Source organism: Quercus robur, chromosome 6 (genome assembly GCF_932294415.1).
Source record: "Quercus robur chromosome 6, dhQueRobu3.1, whole genome shotgun sequence".
NCBI lineage: Eukaryota > Viridiplantae > Streptophyta > Magnoliopsida > Fagales > Fagaceae > Quercus > Quercus robur.
In genome coordinates, this window is record NC_065539.1 from 53,084,149 (window position 1) to 53,102,510 (window position 18,362).

At 33.3% G+C, this 18,362-nt stretch overlaps 3 protein-coding genes across 3 annotated transcripts; 2 read left to right on the plus strand and 1 right to left on the minus strand.

Annotated features, from left to right (window-relative positions):
• Nucleotides 1-2,725: 2,725 nt before the first annotated feature.
• On the minus strand, nt 2,726-4,416 carry LOC126689473 (non-specific lipid transfer protein GPI-anchored 5-like). The gene is made up of 3 exons (XM_050384680.1): nt 3,956-4,416; nt 3,785-3,865; nt 2,726-3,218 (listed from the first exon to the last, which is right to left on the minus strand). Exons 1-3 carry the CDS (start codon nt 4,272-4,274, stop codon nt 3,088-3,090), a joined length of 531 nt encoding a protein of 176 aa, XP_050240637.1. The 5' UTR covers nt 4,275-4,416; the 3' UTR covers nt 2,726-3,087.
• A 4,960-nt stretch (nt 4,417-9,376) lies between these two features.
• LOC126689474 (non-specific lipid transfer protein GPI-anchored 20) lies at nt 9,377-10,947 on the plus strand. The gene is made up of 4 exons (XM_050384681.1): nt 9,377-9,808; nt 9,905-9,931; nt 10,287-10,343; nt 10,551-10,947. Exons 1-4 carry the CDS (start codon nt 9,484-9,486, stop codon nt 10,766-10,768), a joined length of 627 nt encoding a protein of 208 aa, XP_050240638.1. The 5' UTR covers nt 9,377-9,483; the 3' UTR covers nt 10,769-10,947.
• A 907-nt stretch (nt 10,948-11,854) lies between these two features.
• Nucleotides 11,855-14,103, plus strand: LOC126689764 (pectinesterase-like). Its single transcript, XM_050384944.1, has 2 exons — nt 11,855-12,839; nt 13,421-14,103. Exons 1-2 carry the CDS (start codon nt 11,855-11,857, stop codon nt 14,101-14,103), a joined length of 1,668 nt encoding a protein of 555 aa, XP_050240901.1.
• Nucleotides 14,104-18,362: the final 4,259 nt, after the last annotated feature.

An 18,362-nucleotide genomic window follows, 5' to 3' on the forward strand; every position in this document is an offset into this window, starting at 1 on the left:
ATTCGTTCCACTTTGGTCCATTTGTTTCATTAGGTCCACACTCGTCATTTCCATCCACTTTAGTCCATTTAGTCCACATCAGTCTATTTAGTTCTTCTCAGTACATTCAGTCCATTTTGGTCCTTTTTTTTTTCCCCAGTTTTGGACTCAAAATTTCATCTTTTTTTCTTAATTTTTGGGTTGAAAAGTATGAGATTTTATTTTATTTGGGTCAAAATCTTAGTTTTGGGCTAAAAATTCTATAAAAAAAGCATTATAAATTAGCTTAAAATGATAAATATTTAAAGGGGAAATTACACTTTGTCTATTTGTAGTTTGTCCAAAAAATACTTTGCCTACTTGTGGTTTAAAAATTGGCACTTTATCCACCTGAGGTAAGCTATGTCTATCTCCAATTATCCACATCTGGTAAAAATATGGATAAATTTGTATTTTTGCTACCCTTTTATGTCTCTTTCCTCACAAAACATAAAAAACCAGAAAAATCAAGAGAAAAGAAGATCTAAAAGTTAGGTTTTGTAAAAATTAAAACCTAACTTAAAAGGAAGAATAACTTATAGGTTTTGTGTTATCTTATAAAAATTATCCTTTTTTGAGCTTCTGAAGTTGGTATCAATTACAGGTTAGTAGGAGGGTAACAAAACTTTAAACCCAAACACTCATCATAAGACATGGGATCAGAATTAAGTAAACTAGAACATACACCAAAAATTTCCTAATTTATGACCTTATAAACCAAAGTGAACCCCACTAACCTACCACCTTTGTTGGAGTTGTTGTTAAAGTAAAGACAAACCCAATCGTCCAAACACCTCTTGAACACAGCCTTAAAACACAAGATTGAAGAAAACCCAGAAAGCCAAAACATGAAAAAAGCAACATTTCGTTACAGTGGGTGAGTCAAGGGCATCAACTAGGCAGAATGCTTAAGAGCAAAGACCCAGTTGGAGTCGTTGGACAAGTCAAGCATGGACTAACTCTACCTAAAAGCAAGGAAATTTGGAAAAAGGAAACCATTCTTTGGTATTGTACATGAAGAGGAGCGTGGAACCCAAGAAGAATCAAAGAGGGTGGGTGAGGAAAAATCTGGTGCCAAAGGAAAAAAGGATTAGGTTTTAAAATAAAGAAGATGCAAAAGTTAGGTTTTAAGTTTTATAAAGTCTAGTTTTTAGAGTTTTTTCTCTTGATTTTTTTAACTTTTTATATTTTGAGAGGAGAGAGACATAAAAAGGGTAGCAAAAATACAAATTTACCTTTATTTTTAGCAGAGGTGGATAACTGGAGACAGACAGAATTTACCTCAGGTGGGTTTAGTGTCAATTCGTAAACCATAGATAAGCAAAGTATTTTTCGAGTAAACTACGGGTGGACAAAGTGTAATTTTTCCATATTTAAAAGATTAACTTGAAATTCAAGTTTCAATAATATAGACATTATGCTTATATTTGGAAAGAAAAAAATGCTAAAATTTTAAACTTGTGTATTATTGTTGAATGCAAAATACATTATATGTTTTATCGCATAAAACTTACAAAAATAGAAAATAATTTTAAATAACACATGTACCATTTAACTTACAAATTTACATTGTATTCTTATAAAATGATTATATTACATTTTCTCACACATGGTGTGAGTTTGTAACTAGATATTAATAATTTTCATGCTTTTGAAAATTGGATCATAGTCTGACTGCATTACTAAACTACATCATTTTGTTTTTCAATAATAAAAACACAATAATTTTTTTGTCATGTATCTGTTCATGTAGGTTCCGAAATTACATTTTTGTTTCTGTAATGTCAAATGGGAGGCCCCACTAGGATGCAGAAGAAGCCTATTTCTTCTTTAAATCCGTTTGGAATCTTTGGATGCCTCTTCTTGCTAAAAGCTGCTTATTGCTTAAGTATAAATGTTCCTAGAAAAAAAAAGAGATTTAAAAAAATTGCATATAATCAAATAAGCTAAATTCAGAAACCATAGACAAACACACACCTGTTATAAACTATGCTTATATTCAATGATTAATATACTATAATTAGGCTGAAATATATAGGGTTACATTTTTGAATTAAGCAGTGTTCCTATATATTATAATAACTCCGTAATTGAAGTCTCCTCAAAATGCTATTTCCCCAACAATATCATAGGCCTTGCTATTTTGTCTAGTTAATGAACAATATTTTGATACTTTACAATTTTAATTATCTGATCAAGTCTTTTGTCATTTTGTAGTATGTTCAAATATAATTGGGACTAATAATCCAGATGATCCTATACATTTGCATCCAATAAAATTCAGTATTCATTGTACAAGATTCTCTCACTTTTAATAGCTTAAAGAAAAGTGGTTGGTAGACAATCCGACCTCTAATTTTGGAGAGATTGACTCCTATACTCAAATTTAGGACAAATCGTTTTAGTGAAGGCTAGTTACCATAACAATAAGGTCTAACCTCAATGAATTTGCTTCTGATTCATGAAAAAAGAATCTTTGGCTCATCATCGTGTCTAGAGCATATTAAACTATTCCATGTATAATGCTCAGTAGATTCTTTTTGGGGCACGTATTCGAGAATTATGTGAGCTTATTGCTTAGGAGACACCAATCATGCCAAGCAAAATGAATAAGAATAGGCCAAAACATAAGAAGAACAAGTTGGGTTATTATTTTACAGAGTACACCATTCTTCTTAATATATATATATATAGGGTGAACCAAGTCTTACAGTAGAGATGAACATTAAACTATTGGAAACTGGAAAGTTATACCACTCACAAATATATTAAAAAGTAGAGACTTTGGAAAACATATTGTATTAAACAGGATTACGCAGTCACTAACCTAAAGCCGAACCAAGTGTTGGGGAAGAAACACTGGGACGTATATTTGATACAAAAATAATGTTAGTTCTACACACTTTCACACACACTCACAATCTGTCATATAGGACAGTTAGCAAAGTGTGCGTGAAAATGTGTGGTACAAGTTTTATAAAAGAGATTACATAAAAGCAGGTAAAACACACATGTAAGACCCCAAATTGTAGTTCGACTGTTCAAGCACCAAGAAATCCCAAAGAAAACTCAGAAGCTGCTACAAGTTGAACCATATGCAGCCAAGAAGATGAACAGGAAGATGAGCTGAAGGGGCATCTCTATGATAGCGCCATTAGAAGAATTTTCACCAGTCGATGGAACTGTTTTAGATCCAGCTCCTGCATCCATTCACATGTAAAGATGAACATTATTGTTATGGGTTCTGGTAATGAACACTGGTATCAGAGTTTCCACTATCACAACATATTGATCCTTTAAGATAATGCGTAATTATCTTTTTGTTTAGGGAAGTGACATAGTTTCCAATGATAATGCTTTCACTTTGAAGATGAATTTATGACACTCAAATGAAAATCAAAACATCATTGAATAATATTCACATCTTTGACGCTAAAGACATCATGACCGTTTGAGTTCTATCATGGTTACTGCTAAACTTTTATATAAATGCTGGAGTTGGTATTCGAATTTAAAAAAAGACAAATTAATCAATGTAATTCTGACATTTCATTGAAGCTTGCTTTGATTGCTCAAGACTTATTAGAACTCTTCTTGCAGAAGGATGGGCAACAAAATATTTAGTTTGAAAATAACAGATTGTATTGTGATACCCCACCTTATGTGGATTGGATTGAAGGTAAACCAGTGAATCAGAATTAAACCTTTGTATATATATCATTAATTTTAAGAAAAATTTGGTTGCATATTTCAGATTGTCAAGTACCTGATGTTGATGAGCTAGTTGAAGAGTCACTAGGTGAGCCTTCTGGTGAACCAACTGGTGATGTTGTGGGTCCATTAGCAGCTGCCCCAATTTAAATTTAATCAACAACTCTATGTTATGCAGTTTGATATATCACTAAAATTGAAAATGAAATGTTAGTTTGAAATTTACCATTGCACTTGCTGACAGGTGGAGTTTGCACATTACAAGCGGCTGGGAGCCCAAGGGCAAGTGTTTGATTGATTGTAACACCCAGTGATGCACCACCACCATTAAGTACTGTGCAAAGGCATTGTGGCTGTGATTGTACAACACTAGCGAGTTGTGAGCAACATGAAGTAGATGGGGTTGAGGAGCTCCCACTGACATAGTTAAGGCATGGAGCCATGCCAATAAGCACATTGGTGCAACCTGATTGAGCAGCGGCTCTTGCCCAAAGCATGCTCACTAGGATCAAGGCTAGACCCATATCAATCCCTCTTAAGGCCATGGATAGTTGAAGATCTTTCGGTTGTGTCCCAAATGTCTAGTAGTGAAGGAAATTGTGTTGCACTTGGGTTGAAAAGTGGAGGGGACTAATTTATACTCAGCCTAAAAGGTTTCATTTGTATTATTTTGGGCTCATGATTTCCAATAGTGTTTTGTTTGGTAAACTAAACAGGCTATATCAGGTAAGGTTTGCTATTATTATAAGAAATCTCTAATGTGTCATGTAAAGACGTTAAGACCTATGTAAATTGGTGTTGCTCTTATTGCAAGCTACGTGTCTTTATGTGTATGAAGGGCAATAAGCATCCCGGAGAAGAAAATGACCTTATATAGGATAGACATAGGCAATCAGGTCACCTAAGTTCCTAACCACGAAAGTATATACCATCTAGACTGAGTCTACAAGTTTTTATTCCGGAGTATGAAGGCTAATTCCATCTCTGTAGCCCTTTTGTTATTCATAGCTGTTGTAAAGAAGACCTCATGGGACTTGTGGAGAACTAAGTTTCATTCAATAAGCTCACATGTAGCCAATCTAAGGTCTTTGATTGGCAAAGAACAAGAAGCACTGAGACCGTTAACAATGTATGCTTTTGGCTTCAATAATTAATTATCCTATGAGTGATGCCAATGCAAGCCACCAGAGTCTAGCAGTGGAATACAAATCTCTCATACCATTTTTTGTGAATCACTTTATGTTCCACCAATCACAACTTACTATGTGTATGATTTTTTTCCATTTTCTACTTCAGTTATTTTATAATTAAGGAAAGTAAAATCAATACATGGCAAGTTGTGATTTGTGGAACATAGAGTGGTATCAAAAAATGATACAAATTATTTGTATTCCTAAAAGTGAGGCCTTAATATAACATGTTACATGTAGAAGTTTTTTATTTTTTATTTATTTATATTTTATTTTTTTAAGTCTATGGGTTTTAGATCCAATTATATTATGTTAAGGTTTCCTTAATGGATGCCCTTAAGGCATTTGTTAATGAACCTAAAAGCTTAAAAATGTGTTAAAAATATAAGAGCTGTTTAGATCCCCCAAATTAAAGTTACGGTTTGATAGATTTTACACTAACTTAATACTAAGTGCGGAATAGTGTAAATGCGAGCGGATAAACAAATAAGCTACTCTAATCCATAATCAAGACAACATAGCAGTAAAAAGAATGTAAAAAAGTAGGGAAAAGAGATGCAAACACAAGATAATATGCCGATATGTTATCGAAGAAGAAGCCGAAGAACTCAGCAAAAAATCTCTCCGTCGTCCTCCGGAGTGGTAATCTATCCACTAAACAATTAGTTGGGATACATGGGTTAGCAAGAGACCCTCCAAGTCTAATCTACCCGATGTACCTAAACCCTCCAAGCTCCTACTCTAACAAGACTTCTCGGAACCGTGTCTTGTCTAGCTATCCAGATCCCGCAACAAGCTCTATGTTGCATCTGCCATCCTTGGCTTCTTCTAATGCTTCCTAACAGCATCAAACTATCACTTAATACTTTGAAAATGTGTGGTAAGTGTTTGGGCTATCAACCTCTCAATAATATGGAAATGGAGAGGTAGGAGTTGAGGAAAATCCATAAGTAATTGCGTAGAGGATTGTGGGTATAACAATTTCTAACTCTCAAGGTTTATGGCTAGGGTTTTCTCTTTGAAACACTCCTCAACTTTTGTGGGTAATGTGGGTATATATAGTGTGGGTATAGAAAGTGTGTATCAGATAGCACAATCTAACAAAACAGAATATTTCACGGGTGTCTCGCGGGAAGGCTTTACCTGTAAGATACTCGTGAAACATAACTGTCTCAATCTGTACTAACTCTTCGCATTCCAGTCATGTGTAGGACACATGTATCACTTCGCGGGATGCTAGGTCACGAGCTACCCGCGAAAACCTCTTTAATCTTTAGTAGCTTGAGTCTTCAGACTCTCTCTCTATCACATAACCCTTACAATTAAATTTCACAATAAATACAAGGAACAAAAGATTGAATAAAGTTACAATCGAATTTGGCACGGAATTAAAGCCAATAAAACACATATTATAAATTACAACTTTACAGAACTATTTTAGGAAAGTTGTTATACTACTTTTATGAGAAATATAAAAGACTATAAATAAAATAAAATAAAAATCAGTTGCTTTTTAATCACTATTCTTGAAATTTCTACCTATGAATCTTCTATCTAATTATATTAACCAATATTCTTATAACTTCTACCCCATTCAGTCCTTCCCTTACGTGTGAGAGTCACTATAACATTCCTATTTCATAGAAATTTGTTTCAAGTGATCAACCTACGATCAAAAAAACACTCGAGTATTTAGGCTTTGACCGAATGACTGTTTCATATTTATTGGTTTCCACACTCTTTTTACATCATGTATTAAGCGTGGAACATTGCTTGGAAAATGTGAACACCATATAAGAAAAAGGGAAATATTGTATAAAGTGGTGTACATTCATGCGTGAAACAATAATTCTCTTCTTTTTTTATTTTTTATTTATAGAGCATGGTGCCGCACGGCATAGGCCGGAACTACCTAGGGGTTGAGGGGGCCATGGCCCGCCAGCCTTTGAAAAAAAAATTCCCTAGTATATATATTAACATAAAAAATTTACTTTTAGTTCTAAAAATAATATACTTGGCCCCTTCTCCCTAACAATTTACAAGCTAACCCATGAAACCAAAAATGAAAAAAATTATCAAATTATCCATTGTCTAGTTGTCCCAAGAAAAACATTTAGCTAAACATTTGGACAATTTATAAATCTGGACGACAAGGAAAACTACAAAAAAAATCACATATTCAGATAATAATAAAAAAAATCTTTGGACATTGTCTAAGTAATATATATATATATATATATATATATATATATAATCAATTATAAACCCTAGCAAAACAAATCACAAAAACTCAATAATCTTTACCCAATTTTTACCTCTAATTTGAGAGCTCTTTGTCCATCTCAAATGACTCCACCTCATAGTCACAGAGACAACTCCTATATTATTAATCACTCCATCCACACACCAATTAGTGTCACCAGCAACTTGGATCAGTTGGTATCTTTAACTCAACCCATAAAAAAATTTATTTTTTTAAAGAGTTCTGCTCTTTAACGCAACCTGCGGGAATTTTTTTTTTTTTTTTGAATGATAGAATTTTATTAATTTTTAATGTTTTATTAACTTTGAGACACACTTGGCATGCATACATAAATTTAATACACGTGTGAAACAACAATCTACTGTTTTGTGCCTTACCTAAATTGCCATTAGCATGTGTGTGATTAGTCTATTGGTAATAAACTTTGTGCCTTAGCTAATTTGATGTAGTGATGAGAAAAACTTTATTATTTACACACTTGAAGACTCAAAGTTACCGTTCATTATCCTGTGCTTATTTAACAAGTCTCTTTTTCTCTTCTCTTTTTACTACTTTTTCAAAATGAATTTTTTTAAAGGAAAAGATCTCACATCTTTATACTACCTCAACCTTCACCCAGTAATTATAAATAAAAAATTCCTTAACCAAGACACTGATAATTGTCTCACCTTTTTTTTTGCTGAATATTAGTGCATGATGTTGATTAACCATTATTTTAGTTGTTTATTAATGTAATACTAGACATGGATTTAACTTATAACTATAGTTTTTGCATTTTTTTAAAATCTATTTATTCATTGCATTATGAAGTTATTAGTTATAGAATTATGTGAAAAGAATAAATAGATTTTAAAATAAAATTATAATGTAGATAGAATAACGAATTGGTCTAACCTCACTTAGACCTTGAAAATATCAAGACGTGCCAATTGACTTAAAGAACTCTTGATTATAAATATCTATTATTGATTTTAAATGAAGAAAAAATTCAAAAAAAAAAGTTAATACTAATAATGCATCATTGTTAACCTTTAGTATTAATATTCCAACTTTTTAAAATTCTTAAACAAAGAACTTTGGCCCTCCTAAGTTTGAATCTTGGTTCCGTCCCTGATGGGCCATCTCAACGCCCAACGATTTGGGTGTTGCAAAAAGGAATGACTTTTATAAATACTGAGAAGACTTGGGTCTTATTGGGCGCTATGTGTGGTCTGGGCCTACACTAGGCTCCACATTTGATGAAGACTTGGGTTTTCAGTGGGCCGAAAAGAAAACCTAGCAACTTATGATGCAGTTTTGAACTCTCAGTGGGCCAACGCCCAATCTGTATGACTTCTTCTATTGAATTTCCATGGGCTTGAGTTACACAAAACCCACTAGAAAAAGGGCCCTAAAAATGGACTAGTGGTGTTACCCAGTTTTTGTCTCTCATCCAATGAGACTAGTATGGAATGACTAGATGCCACTCTTATCCTCTATCATTTTGTTTTGGCATCAATTTACCACTTTCATAAGAACTTGAGACAATCATAGCAGAGGACAATAGCTTTCCCTTGTTATTATTAAAATGAAGGAAAAGAAAATGCTGATATTTTATTGACCTAATCGTTCTTAAGGATTTTCTTAAAATAAAAATGAATCCAATAGTTATAATGAGAGAAAGAGGGTTTAAATCCGGTATGTTTCCATTAAAAAACATTAAGAGATACCAGTTGAGCTCCAAAACTATGCTTAAGATTTAGGAAATGCTAATTATTATTACGTGACTTATGGTACTTAATGATTTTTTTTTTTTTTTTTTTTGTGCGCGTGTGTTTTTAATTTTTAATTATTATTATTATTATTATTTCACTAGGCAAGTAAAATCCGAGACAATGAATTTGCTCAGGAAAATTAGGTATTGGCTGAATCATAAAAAGAATTTTTACTAGATTAAATGGCCAATGATAGACTGACACAAAATGAGTGAAGGGGCGACCAGGTGATCTGCCAGAAATGCAAAGTCAAAGTAAAAGGCTACACACAGAGCTGACACAACATACTAGTTCCACCTACTCAAGCTACTTATAATTTCAAATAGATTAGTTATGGTAGTTGAGCTCCAAAACCAACTTCAAATCCACCTAGGTAGTAGTATGTTCCCTCCACTTCTGCTTCCTGACCTGCTCTGCCTATAAATTCCCACCTTCTCATCCCTAAAACACCAAATTCACAAACCCAACTTTTCTTTGCTCTCTTAAAACCTTTAATCCCTTCCATTTCTCAAACTCCTACACTCAACATCAAGTAACATATTTCACAATGGCTTTCCCTAGTTTTGTTCCAATGTTGGCAATGATTGTGGTCTTGATTATTCCAGTTTATGGGCAAATCAATAGCCCATGCAGTGCTTCAATGATTTCTAGCTTCAGTCCTTGCATGGGTTTTGTAACAAATAGCAGTGCCAATGGTACCTCACCAACTGCTGCCTGTTGCAACTCTCTAAAGTCCCTCACAAGTGGTGGCATGGGTTGTTTGTGCCTCATTCTAACTGGAAATGTTCCCTTCCAAATACCCATTAACAGGACCATGGCCATTTCTCTTCCTAGTGCTTGTAACATGGCTGGTGTCCCTGTCCAATGCAAAGGTAAAATCTTTTGTAAAACATTTCATTAGGTAGGTCTTTATAGTACTGTTCTATCAACCTATGGAGACACTAATGAAATTTTTTGTACATTTGCAGCCTCTGCTTCACCACTTCCTGCTCCAGGTACCCTTCCGATTTCCTAATTTGAACTATCACTATTTCTACTTTTTTTTTTTCCCCACAACTAATTTTTCATTTTTTTTCATATAAAAAATTTACCTAGAAAGAAAATTAAGTATAGAAAAGTTACTTTAAGAAGGTGCAATTTGAAACCAAATTACTAAACAGGCACACTTAGACTAATCCTCAGGTCTGTGTAGCTATCCCATTTTACACAAGAATAAGAAATTTACTATTTCTACATATTGTTACTGACATTTTTATAGCTCATACTTTAGAGGCCTTAGTTGGCCAAGATAACTCTGCATTTTTTTCCCCTTATTGTGGGTCCATTTACATGTTGGAAATTGATTGGCAGGTCCTATCTCACTTGCGCCAACACCTCTTCCTGAAGCCTCTTCTCCTAGTCCTAAAGGTATTATGCAAACTATCAATCATAATTCATAGCTATAGTAATTAGAAGACATACATATTATGGTTTGAGTTATTGGTGCTACTAATGCTTGATATTAATATAAAATAATGATAAATTATCAACTGTTTCAAAAAATTAAACTATTAATGAATAATAAATTTAATCATATAACCATAATTCTAACTAATAATTTATTTTGTTGATCAGCTTCTTCTGTCACAGAACCACCCACATCGCCTGCTCTGGCACCGGAAGCTGACACAACACCACTTTTAACACCTCCATCTACAACAAGTTCTGAAGCTCCAACTGCTACTACTGGGAGCCGTCCGGTTCTGACCCCATCTTCTGCCATGCCCTCTCACAGTCTCTCATCATCTCTTCTGCTATTTGCATTAGGACTGTTTGTTATGAGCTACTGCTAGGTCCCTGGCATACACTTTATATCGTTTGATAAGCATTAATTTTGAGTGTGGTACTATTGTTTTGGGCTTGTTTAGATTATTGACAGCCCTATTGGATATTTATTTAATTATACGAGATTGCATTCTTTGTAATATACATGTATTGGTGGAAATAAAGGTTTGGTTATGCTTTAGAATAATTTCTTCATTGTTAGAGAGGAAGGTCCAAGCTCCATGAGCCCATGTCTAGGCTTAGGTGGGCTTTTAGGCCCACAATCTAGGCCCAAATCAAGAACTTTCGCCAAACTAGTTAGCTGATCAAAAAGTATTTGCCCTGAAAAGTCTACTATTGACCCGATCACTCTCTATGCATGGGTTTTTGAATGGGGCCTCCATCCCCAGTGTGTGGGAGATGACCGATTGACACACAACTCGACATAATTGGGCCCAAGCATGAGTGCAATCTTCATTTATATAATACTTGATTAACTTACAACACTTTTTTTTTTGGAGACACATTGGCAACATAATCACTCTCAATGCTAATATGGGATAAGATATAAAAAGCCATCTCAAGGCATGGTCAAACTAGCTAGAAGATCTAATTTTGGCCATTGAACAAACTTGCACAATACAAATAACTATAGAATATTTTTACTTCAAAAAAAAAAAAAAACTATAGAATATTTCAAGAATACAATTAATAAATATATACTTTCCCCTCTTACATAAATATTGAATCCCATTAACTAAAATTATTATGAGAACTATTATTTAAATATGTATACAACAAAATTATACGCGCGCGCACACGTGTGCGTGAGTGTAAACACAAAGATAGATACACTTTTGAGCTAACGGTAAAATTAAAGACTAAATTTGCACATACTATTTACTCATATGAACTCATGCAAATAATGCATGAAAATCGTGATTTTAAGTCATCATCTCTGAATATTTTATGCGTGTACGAACGAATTTATAAAAGTATGTACAATAAACATGACTCAAAATTAAATATATGTTTCATGTATCATGTATGCACTATTGAATTCTCTAGGTAAGACTAACCTGCCAAACCTATTTTGCAAACGCATTTCTATGGCAATGGCTTCCAAGCGCTCCCCATTGTGCACCATTTTTATCCTATTCATGCTCTTCTCTTGCTCTCCATCTCTTGCTAGCTCCTCTACCTCAACCCCTACTTTCCCAAGTACCATTTGCAACTCCACACCCCATCCATCATTCTGCAAATCCAACTTACCACCAAATAAGCTCAGCACCATTCATGACTATGGCATGTACTATCTTCACCAGTCCTTATCATTTGCAAAAGGCTTTCTTTCGCTAGTCAAATCATACCCAATAGTATTCCATTCCTCATATTCTATATCCGCCATTCATACCCTCAAAGATTGTCAGCTTTTAGCCGACTTGAACGTGGATTTCTTGTCAAAAACGTTCCAAACTATTATCTCCACAAACAGTCTAAGTAGCATGCAAGTCGAGGATTTGCATACATTGCTTAGTGCCACTTTGACAAACCAAGAAACATGTTCTGATGGTCTTTTAGAGTTAACATCTGAATTTGACTCTAGCCTTAAAAATAGTCTCTTGGGTCCTCTCTCTAATGGAACTAAGCTGCATAGCATATCACTTGCGCTTTTTAAGCATGGTTGGGTTCCAAGGACAAACACAAAGAGTTTCCCAACAGAAAGAAACCACAATATGTTTTCCAATATGGAAAAGATTATGAATGGTCTTTTTCCTTTCAAATTGTCCGTAACTGGAAGGAGGTTGCTTCAAACAACCCTTGGAAATGTATTGGTGAGCCGAACGGTGTTTGTGAACCCAGATGGTAGTGGAGACTTCACCACTATCAATCATGCTGTGGCTGCTGCACCAGAAAATACTGATATTAGTAATGGATACTTTGTCATTTACATTGCAGCTGGAGTTTATAATGAGTATGTTTCCATTGATAATAACAAGCGCTATTTGATGATGATTGGGGAAGGTATCGGCCGGACTGTGATCTCAGGCAATCACAACAATGCGGATAATTGGACTACATTTAATTCTGCAACATTTGGTAAGCACCAATATTGGAACTCATAAATTAAATAAGGTAATATCTTATATTAACATTTAAGATTAGATCTTATAAGATAAGATCTTAGAACCCATTTTCACCTCCCTTGTATGTGTGTTTGTTTGTTTCTCAAAAAAAGAAAAAAGAATAGATCTTATAAAAAAACATATTTAAGATTAGATAGATGTGATAAACTCTATAATAAAAAGTCATATATTCTACGCTATAGTTATTTTAAATTTTATTAAAAATTTTGTGGAAATTAATATTGTTGATAGGACAAAAGTTAGGCATTGTTCCTTAAGTGTAACATGTTAGTTTTTTTAAGAAAATTTAAACATATGGTTGTATTGACTAATAAAACAAAAACCATATTGTCTTATCTCAGGGAAATTAAATTTAATGCATCTATATATTTAAATATAATTGAAGAACCTAATTAATGTACTATACTTAAGAAATTGAACTTAAACGTTACCCTCGGTGATAAACCCATCTCCCTTCCTTCGACCAATATAATTTTATGATACTACCTTTGTTATGATGATCTATAATTCTATGCACTATAATTTCTATTTCAGCTGTTGGTGGGCAAGGGTTTGTTGCTAAGGAAATATCCTTTCGTAACACTGCCGGACCAAGGAAGGCCCAAGCTGTGGCTGTACGAAATGGGGCCGACCTGTCCACATTTTATAGATGCAGTTTTGAAGGCTATCAAGACACATTATATACCCATTCTCTTAGGCAATTTTATAAAGAATGTGATATTTATGGTACAATTGATTTCATATTTGGCAATGCAGCAGTTGTGTTCCAAGATTGCAACATTTATCTACGACTTCCATTACATGGTCAATGCAATGTTATCACTGCGCAAGGCAAAACAGACCCAAATCAAAATACTGGGACTTCCATGCATCTTTGTAGCATTAGGGCGGCTGAGAATTTAGATGGAACAAAAACATACCTAGGGAGGCCATGGAAGGAGTATTCAACAACTGTTTATACGCAATCCTTTATGGATAGCCTAATTAATTCTAAAGGTTGGCTCACATGGAACGACTCAGGCTTTGCTCTGAATACATTATATTATGGGGAATATGATAACAAGGGCCTAGGATCAGTCACTAGTGCGCGAGTTACATGGCATGGTTACCATGTCATGAATAGAAAACAGGCGTATTATTTCACAGTGTGCAATTTTATACATGGTTATAAGTGGTTGCCTGCAATACAAGGGCCTTACACTTGTGGTTTACTATAAATTGCACTTTGAGATCCTTCAATATGTCTCTTCTTATTTTTATTGTAGCTGCTACTTTTCTATTATCAATTAATGTATGAGCATAATTGTGGATCATTTAAATAATATCCAATCCAAGATTTGGATAGTGAACTCTTGCAACCAAGCAACATCCATCTCTAGCTACCATATTATTATTTTTTAATTTTTTTCAGTTTTTGGTTGAGACCATGTTATATCAATAAGCCTAGCTTTCAATATTATAACAGCTTCTTTTGGGTTAAGTGATTATCAAGCAACCAACAATTCTAGAGTTAAAACGTTTTATCAATATTGTTTTCCATTCCTAAATTTTGCAAAACGTTGTACTTTAATTTTATTTCTTCCATTTGTATTTGTTAATTAGTTTATGTCTTACATGACTTAATGTAGTGTTGACATGACATCTGACTTTAATCACAGACCTTAGGGTAGGTTTGTGATAATACTAACTTGGTCCAAAACACTCTAAAACCCACAAATTTAGTTCTCAAAAGACAACTTTGTCCCTAACTTAAACAAAAAAAAAAAAAAAAAAAAAAAAAAAAAAGCAATTTTTCGTTTGTCTGCGAGTTTAAATATGTTTAAAGTTTAAACTAGCATAAAGCAACTGTTAGAGATTTTATGCTAGTCTAACATGATTTTTAGAGATTTCAATCTTTTAAAAAAATCCGCAAACTGCTAAACAGCTAAATTAGCAAATTTTCAATCCTATAATTTGCACTTTTTGAGGAACTTGAAAAAAAAAAAAAAAAGCATAAAATCTCCTAGAAAATTGATTTTTATTTTTATTTTTATTTTTTTTTGAGAAGGGCCTTGTATGACCCAAAACAAAAGGGTATTTTTGGAATTCTACCCTTAAAAAAAAAAAAAAAAAAAAAAAACAGAACTCTCCTGCCACTCAACTATATTTAAAAGCCACCACAGTATAACCTTGGCACAATGATCAAAATTCAAGTTTCCAAAAGAAAATTTCACACCTATATATATTTAGATTAGATTAAAGTAGAATTTCTATTCTGTTTTAAAAAAAGACACTATATTTAAAAGCCAGCTCAACGCATGGTCAAACCAGCTATTGCCTATAGGATCTAAGTTGGCTACTGAACAAACTGGCACAATACGAGGTCAGACCAAAGTATATATAATGAAGAAACATATTTGAATTCCTTGCTTTCTTTTTTTCGTAGCTATATAATTTTATCTACCAAAAAGAATGTAGTACATTGTCCTTTCTTAACCCAAAAAATAAAAAAGAGAGCCTATATGATATAAATATAAAAAAGAGTGACGCTATATATTTTTATTTTGTCTTTGAGTCTAAGCATTTTCTAAAGTATTGATAACTACCAGTTTTTTTAATTCTCCCTGCTTATTATAAGTGGAAAAAGATAAATTTGAATATGGTTCTTCTTCATGAGCGAATCGGATAATACCATTGCCACTTAAATAGCTCATGAAACCTTCTATTCATGTCTTTTTCTTCCCCCTTGTTCTATTGTACTATTCCATTGTTTGATTTTAACCTTTTTTTTTTTTTAAAAAAAAAAAAAGATAACTTTAAATTCAGTTTGATCTATCCGAAGTAGTTGTTCTTAATACAATTGAAACCTCGTTTTGTTTGTATAGCCTGGACGCCCTAAACTAAGAACAAGGGATACGATACATATTTTACTAGATTTCCTTGCTTCTGGTTGGTATTCAAAGAACTATAATTTTGGTCATGTCTGGTACTCTGTTTTTTTTTTTTTTTTGGTAAAAAGACGATTTCATTAAAACTCAAACAACTTGCTCAGTACAAAGCCTATTGTAGGCAACACCATTACAATCATCCTCCAAAGCCTTAGCTAAGTCCACAGGCGGACTAGCAAACACTCTATACTCTATATCTTGTTCCGCCCCTAGTCTAGCCATGAAATCAGCACAATGGTTAGCTTGGCGGTAGCAGTGACGCAGTTGGACTTGCTGAAATCTAGTCATCAAATTTCTGCAATCGTCCAATATAGGAGATGATGCTGGTACTCTGTGACATAAAGAAGTAGACTCATTTTTTTACTCTTCCAACTCAACGTTTTAAACGAGCAGCTGTTAAATATTAGTGTATTACCTCTTGTAAAACGTATAACCCTACCTTTTTGTAGACTGAAAAACCAAAAAAATCTCGTTAACATAAAGAAGTAAAGTCATTCTTCTAAATGATCAGTTATTTTATGCCTAAAACTTCTCCTTTGAAGCACTCCTTAGGATCGAAAAGTAAAAACTAGCAAGATAAAATGGTAATAAAGAATAGGCTTGTCCATGCCAGTTTTTATCAATAATTGACGATTCCTCTTGCACTACTAAAGTTCAACCTAAAATACAAAATGCATGGAGATGATGCTTTTCTAACCAAGATTCCTTTCACTAAAGACTGTAACAATTGACCACTCCGATTATATTTCTAAAGAAGGCGTTTCAATTAATTTGTAATGCTCGTGCAGCATGTGCATACAAGAAATGTAGGATATTTGATTTTGTTATACAACCTTATAATCTGTAACACATTAACAGAGGATTATTATATGATTGTGAACGTTATTATATGAGTTTATATAAGATCTCACAAACAAATAATAGGGAAAAAAATAATAGAAAATAAAAGAAACACTACACCTAAGATAAGAATACTAAGGATTTATGACAATAATATGAAAAGAAATTTCACAAAGAAATTTGGAAAATTACAACTGTAGAATAAAGGCATTATCACAAGACTCAAACCCTAAATATGCCCGAAAACCTCTGTGAATTTACAAAAAATTTTTGCATAAAGAAAAACCAAAAAGGCCAAATGTATATAACAATCCCAACTTGGCAAGAGTTGTTATGGTACATAACTAAAATCAAGAAAGAAATAGGATTCCAAATCATAACCAACCATGGTTTTGAAACCTAGACCGTTCAATAAACCGTAAAAAAAAGAGATTCAAGGTTTTAAAAGTCAGATCGAGATTCAACCGAAGTTGTACCATGATAATGTCATAAATAATTTAATAATTAAATAAAATAAAAAATGTAACAAATTTATAAAAATAAACAATATTGATTTGAAAATATAGAATATTTGTTCAAAAAAATATAGAATAGTAAATCTCTTTCAAATATATTTTCACAACTTTTATATTTTAATACTTTTAGGCCAAAAAAATGTAGCAAACCAAATGAAAAGAACAAAAACCTACTGCCACAATGCCATGAGCCAACAGATGTCTTGTCTCATTTTTTTAATAAAAAAAAAAACACTTTACCCCAAATCAGGGATCTATCACTTTTTAGACTTGTGCTAGTACCACATAATTGGACACGATTTTGTGTCATAACTCGCCACATGATGAATTGTGATTAGCAAAGATGTGTCAGTGGGCCATGTGGGGACCATGGTTATGTCAACTAGGAGAGAGTTACAAGAAAGTGATTTTCATTTTTATGTTTAAGAGGAGAAATGAAATGTAAGAAACAAACGTTGGATTGAAATTTAAAATTTGAAATTGAGATGGGCTTGAACACTTGTGAAACTGGTCAAGAAATGTTGAAAACAGCTAGCTAATGAGAATGTTAACAAGAAGACTAGCATTTAGCTAATGCTATTATTGATGAGTTGAAACATTTAAATGATATTAGCATTTTTATCTTACATGTTTTGTTCTTATTGGATGGGACTACAAGGTTAACCAGGGGATCTTATAATTTGGGACTAAATAAGAATTCCCCCTTTTTATAACCCCTTCAAATTCAAATTTTAAATTTCAAACAAAACAAGAAACAAACAAAAAAATCTATAGCCACTTACGTATTTCATTTATTTAATTTTAAAAAAAAATACTATTTCCATAGCCCCCACTCATATGTCATATCACCCTCTTTTCAATATAACATCATACCTAACCTGCCACCACTTGCTGTTCTCTCCTCTTCCCTTTTCGTCTTCTTCTCTTTTTCACTCCCTAGGATTCTCTCTATCCCCATGGGCTCTTTACAAACAAAGATTTGTCCTCCCTCCGACAGATACTAAACGACAAGAACCAGTGATAATAGAGAAAGATCTAGTGACGGTGAAGCATTTTGGCTAAACAAAATATCAAGCTCTGGTTTCTAGTGAAGAAAAACGAGATAGACCACTGCAAATTTTTTTTTTTTTTTTTCTATGTATTTGTTATCCAACCAATAAAACTATGTAAGGTCTTGCAAATTGGGAGGTTTGA

Excerpts from the sequence above, each read along its gene's own strand:
- LOC126689473 (XM_050384680.1), bottom strand. The coding sequence starts at position 4,274 with ATGGCCTTAAGAGGGATTGATATGGGTCTAGCCTTGATCCTAGTGAGC. Across the intron at positions 3,866-3,955 it reads ACCTGTCAGCAAGTGCAATG|CTGCTAATGGACCCACAACA; the intron begins GTAAATTTCAAA and ends AAATTGGGGCAG. Across the intron at positions 3,219-3,784 it reads AACTAGCTCATCAACATCAG|GAGCTGGATCTAAAACAGTT; the intron begins GTACTTGACAAT and ends GAATGGATGCAG.
- LOC126689474 (XM_050384681.1), top strand. The coding sequence starts at position 9,484 with ATGGCTTTCCCTAGTTTTGTTCCAATGTTGGCAATGATTGTGGTCTTG. Across the intron at positions 9,932-10,286 it reads TTCACCACTTCCTGCTCCAG|GTCCTATCTCACTTGCGCCA; the intron begins GTACCCTTCCGA and ends ATTGATTGGCAG. Across the intron at positions 10,344-10,550 it reads CTCTTCTCCTAGTCCTAAAG|CTTCTTCTGTCACAGAACCA; the intron begins GTATTATGCAAA and ends TTTGTTGATCAG.
- LOC126689764 (XM_050384944.1), top strand. The coding sequence starts at position 11,855 with ATGGCTTCCAAGCGCTCCCCATTGTGCACCATTTTTATCCTATTCATG. Across the intron at positions 12,840-13,420 it reads ATTTAATTCTGCAACATTTG|CTGTTGGTGGGCAAGGGTTT; the intron begins GTAAGCACCAAT and ends TTTCTATTTCAG.